We start from the raw sequence: 4239 nt of genomic DNA on the forward strand, positions 1-4239 counted from the left end.
AAAGAAATAACCAATTTTTGCAGGCTGAGATCTCCAACCATGAAATAAAAGTCGCTCTCCTCGCTATGGAACCGGATAAGGCCCCGGGCACTGATGGTTTCACTTCCAGATTCATTCAGATCTGTTGGCAGATTGTGGAGAAAGACCTATGCAGAATGATACGGAAATCCCAAGATTGCTAGAAAATTGGGGGAAGTACTAATTCGACCTTCTTGGCCCTCATACCCAAGGAGAAAGGAGCCAACTCCTTTAGCTGGTTTTGTTGGGTGTGGAGCCTGATTATCTTCTATATTCAAAGGTATCGCCACATTGGACCCCAGTAAAATATTCGCTGCAGGGGGGGTCCGGGGGGGGCGGCTGTGACCTTTGGGAGCCCCCCCCCCTGGCGGGGGGTTTCGGGGGTAGCGCCCCCGAAGCTAAAAACTGCTGTAAAATTGCCTTGTAAAAGTATAGTAATTTCTAGTCAATCTGGGCCGTTCATTAGGCGTATGATCTGACGGTAGAACTTATGTTTAGTTTATGGTTTTTTGCCTAGAAGGCAACCCCTCTCTTTGTATGAGGGCATTGTATTGGAGGCTAAGATATAGATGTGTATTCTGTGAGCGGGAAATAGAGAGGTGAGACTGTGAGAGAAAACAAAGGATATTACAACGGATCTGCTGTAGGTTGTGTCTCTTCATTTTGCTGGATAATAGAAAGGAAGGACTAGCTGTTCGGGGTGGACGTAGCCCAAACTAGTTGAACCACGTATATTTGTGTCTCTCTTGTTTTATGCACTTTCTGTGTTTATATTTTTGCAATATTTTATGTGTTCCATTGCTCCATAATATATAATTTTCTAACAGGTTTCGCCCTATATCCCTTTGTAATATAGGCTACAAGCTGATCACAAAAGTTATTGCCAACAGATTAAAAATCATCCTCCCAGACATCATTCCTGCGAACCAGGGAGGATTTATTCAGGGAAGACAGATCGTGGACAACTTTGTCCTGGTCCAAGAGGCGATCCACTCTAGTTTGGTTCGCAAAGAGAAAGGTATGGTTGTCAAGCTAGATCTTGAGAGCACTTTTGACAGAGTGAGACACAACTTTCTGTTGGATGTCCTGCGCAAATTTGGATTTGGCCCCAAATTTATTAACTGGATTAAGGCCTGTATCAGTGAGCCTTGGATAGCCCCTCTGGTGAATGGGAGGGCCTCAGATTTCTTCAAAGCTTCTCATGGTTTTAGGCAAGGGTGTCCTTTATCACCTCTGTGCTTTGTCCTCCAAGCTTCCGTTCTCAGCTTCCTCTTGAACAAAAAGCAACAGGACCAAGATCTTATGGGTCTGAACATTGCGAGAGGGGATAATAACATAAATCATGCGTTATTCGCGTATGATTCCCTCTTGCTGGGCGCTGCCTCTGTGTCCTCAGCTAAAAGCTTCAAAGAAGTGGTTGATGATTACTGTGAAGACTCTGGAAGCAAGCTGAATAAGGGAAAATGCCAGGTCTACTGCTGGAACACCCCTGCCTCCACTCTACAAGCCATCTCCAGTTGTTTTGGATTCGCGGCATCCTCAACTTGGTCCTCTTTCAAGTATTTGGGCCTCCCTATCTTTCAAAAGCGCGTTGTCCACAGAGATTGGTTGCCCCTGTTGGAAAAGTTCGAGACTAAGATCCATTCTTGGGGTTTTAACTGGCTTAACCTAGCAGGGAAGTCAGTTCTAATAAAAGTTGTCCTTAACAGCCTCCCCATATATCAATTTGCAGTGATGCTGGCCCCTTCTGGAATCATAAAGAAAATGGAGGAACATATCAGAAAATTCTTTTGGAAAGGTGGGAAAGCTAACGATAAGAAAATCCCTCTATTAAGTTGGCCTAAAGTTTCAGATTGGAAGGCGGCCTGAACTTTAAGAACCTTTGCAGGCAAAATATGGCGTTGGGAGCAAAATTGATCTGGAGGATCATTGCCCCAAATCCGGGGTGGGCTTAGCTCGCCTTGTGGAAAAAGTTCTTTCGTGGGTAGAGGAAAAGGTGCTTAGATCACCCCAGAGCAAACTCTGGCTCGCTAATTCAAAAACTCTGTGTAAAATCCTCCTCGCTAATCAACGATCATGCTCATTGGATTCCGGGTAATGGCAAGCAAATCAGGATTTGGGAGGATCGTATAATGGGCTGTGACCCTCTATCTGATGATCGCTCCCTATCAGCGTTGAAAGACTGGATGTACAGATCGGGGCTCACTACATTGTGGGATATATCAAATTGGGAGAACGGTCACTGGCTCAACTGGATTAAGTTTGAGGTGCCGTAGTCCCTATCAGACGAACTGGCAATCTTCTCGGACTTCCTGAATGGTAAGGCTCCCTTGAACAGCAGAAAGGCAGATGTTCGGGGTTGGGGCTCGTCGCCTGGGCATTACACCGTCTCCCAGGGATACAGGCAGATCTCAGCGTATCCACATGTACCCCCAGATCCGAAACCTTGGCAAGGAGTTTGGTTCCAGCGTTCGCTCCCAAAAATCGACCATTTTTGTTGGCTCCTCTGTCACCAGCGCATTTTGACGGATGACAGATTACAAAAAAGAGGTTACCACGGCCCCTCTCGTTGTTCCCTGTGCGGTGAGAATTTAGAAACTGCTGCGCATTTGATGTTGAATTGTAAGTTTGTAGCCGATCTATGGAATGCGGCCTTAGGCCCTTGGAGGGCGGATTTCATCCTCCCCAAGAATATTCCAGAGTTGTTCTCGAACTGGAAGCGGTCGTATCCTGGAGGCTCTACACAAAACGCTCATCTCAAAGCTGCCTGGTGTATTCTCCCCAAATTAATTTGTTGGCACACCTGGCTGGAAAGAAATCAGAGGATTTTCAGAGACAAGAAGAGAGATTTCAAGATTGTCTGGGTTAAAATCAAAACACAGCTAAAGGAATGTGTTGGTGATCAGCTTGATGGGGCAGGTATGAGTGATCTTGATGCAGCTTGGAGCGATTCCCTGGACCTTCGATTTATTGAAATTGTCAGGCCTCCCGTTCTCCTTAAAGACTGGCAAATTCGTCTCAACACTGCAAATTTCTTGGCCCTTTGCTCAAAGCAGGAGCATATTATCCTCTTCTTCGATGGGGCTGCCAAAGGCAACCCGGGCAGATCCGGTGCTGGTGGAGTTGTTAAGAGAGCGGATGGCAGAACTGTTCTCAGATTTTCCTGGGGAGTGGGCTTCAACACCAGCATTCAAGTTGAAGCTCTGGTCCTTTTCCAAGGGTTGAAGAAACTTAAAATTCTCGGAATCAATGATGCAATAGTGATGGGAGACTCCCAGAATATCATAAAAACTATTATTGACAGCTCTGTCCCATCAGATCTAAGGCTGTCCAAGTTGATTACCAGAACAAGAATACTTTCAAACTCTTCTCAGAGCTTGAAATTCTATCATGTCAAGAGAGACAACAACAAAGAGGCTGACACTGAAGCTAATAAAGCCGCTCTTCTTCCCCTCAAAGTCATTCTCAGAGATGAAGAAGAAGGTTGGGATCCCATTCCTTAATCACCTGGTGTTCATGATTTACTAGCTTATACTGAAGCAGTTTGTTTGCATTTTTAAATGGGGAAAAATAGAGGCGGTTGCCAGAAAAACAGTTTGTAAAAACCTCTGGTGTAGCATAGGAAAAGAGACCTCAGTCCTGGACAAAGAGCATTACGGTTTTTTCTCTGCATACTGTAATCAGAATCGCGGCATTTTGACCAGAAATTAATATATCTCTCTAACCATTTCTGTTAAAAAAAAAAACAATCATTTGGCTCAAACTTTGAGATAACCCCAGTTCACTTCAAAATGATTTTTATACTTATTGATATTAACATATTAATTTAATTTATAACTTATTTTTTCCAATTTTTTGTACTAATATTAATATATAAATTATTTTTTATCCTTTTTATTATATTACATTTTATTGATTTATATCTTGTTATGTTATATTATATTTTTTTCATAGTTATAAAAATATACATTTATTATATATTTTAATGTTATAAATTATAAATCATAAATTACAATTTATAAATATATAAAGAAAGAAAAGCAAGTAATCATTAGAAATAAGAAAGCTATTATTAGGGACAAAGGCTAACACGAGAGCAATAAATAGGAATTTGAAACACTGTGGATTCTCCTCTAGAACTATCATGGATTTCCATGGCATAAAGGTCTTATGTTAAGTCGGATATTGAGTGAAATTAATATTATTTTTTAGTCGAAACCT

At 42.4% G+C, this 4239-nt stretch overlaps 1 protein-coding gene across 1 annotated transcript; it reads left to right on the forward strand.

Annotated features, from left to right (window-relative positions):
• Positions 1-1038: 1038 nt before the first annotated feature.
• On the forward strand, positions 1039-3521 carry LOC149185247 (uncharacterized). The gene is made up of 2 exons (XM_089415597.1): positions 1039-1816; positions 2305-3521. Exons 1-2 carry the CDS (start codon positions 1039-1041, stop codon positions 3519-3521), a joined length of 1995 nt encoding a protein of 664 aa, XP_089271723.1.
• The last annotated feature ends 718 nt before the right edge of the window (positions 3522-4239 follow it).

This window comes from Pinus tabuliformis, chromosome 3_2 (genome assembly GCF_031772625.1).
Source record: "Pinus tabuliformis cultivar Carrire ecotype Pingquan chromosome 3_2, CPIR1, whole genome shotgun sequence".
Lineage (NCBI taxonomy): Eukaryota > Viridiplantae > Streptophyta > Pinopsida > Pinales > Pinaceae > Pinus > Pinus tabuliformis.

What these genes read in the sequence shown, in the direction of transcription:
- LOC149185247 (XM_089415597.1), top strand. Translation starts at nt 1,039, where the DNA reads ATGGTTGTCAAGCTAGATCTTGAGAGCACTTTTGACAGAGTGAGACAC. An exon ending in CAGAAAATTCTTTTGGAAAG is followed by an intron (nt 1,817 to 2,304) that starts GTGGGAAAGCTA and finishes AGTCCCTATCAG; the next exon opens with ACGAACTGGCAATCTTCTCG.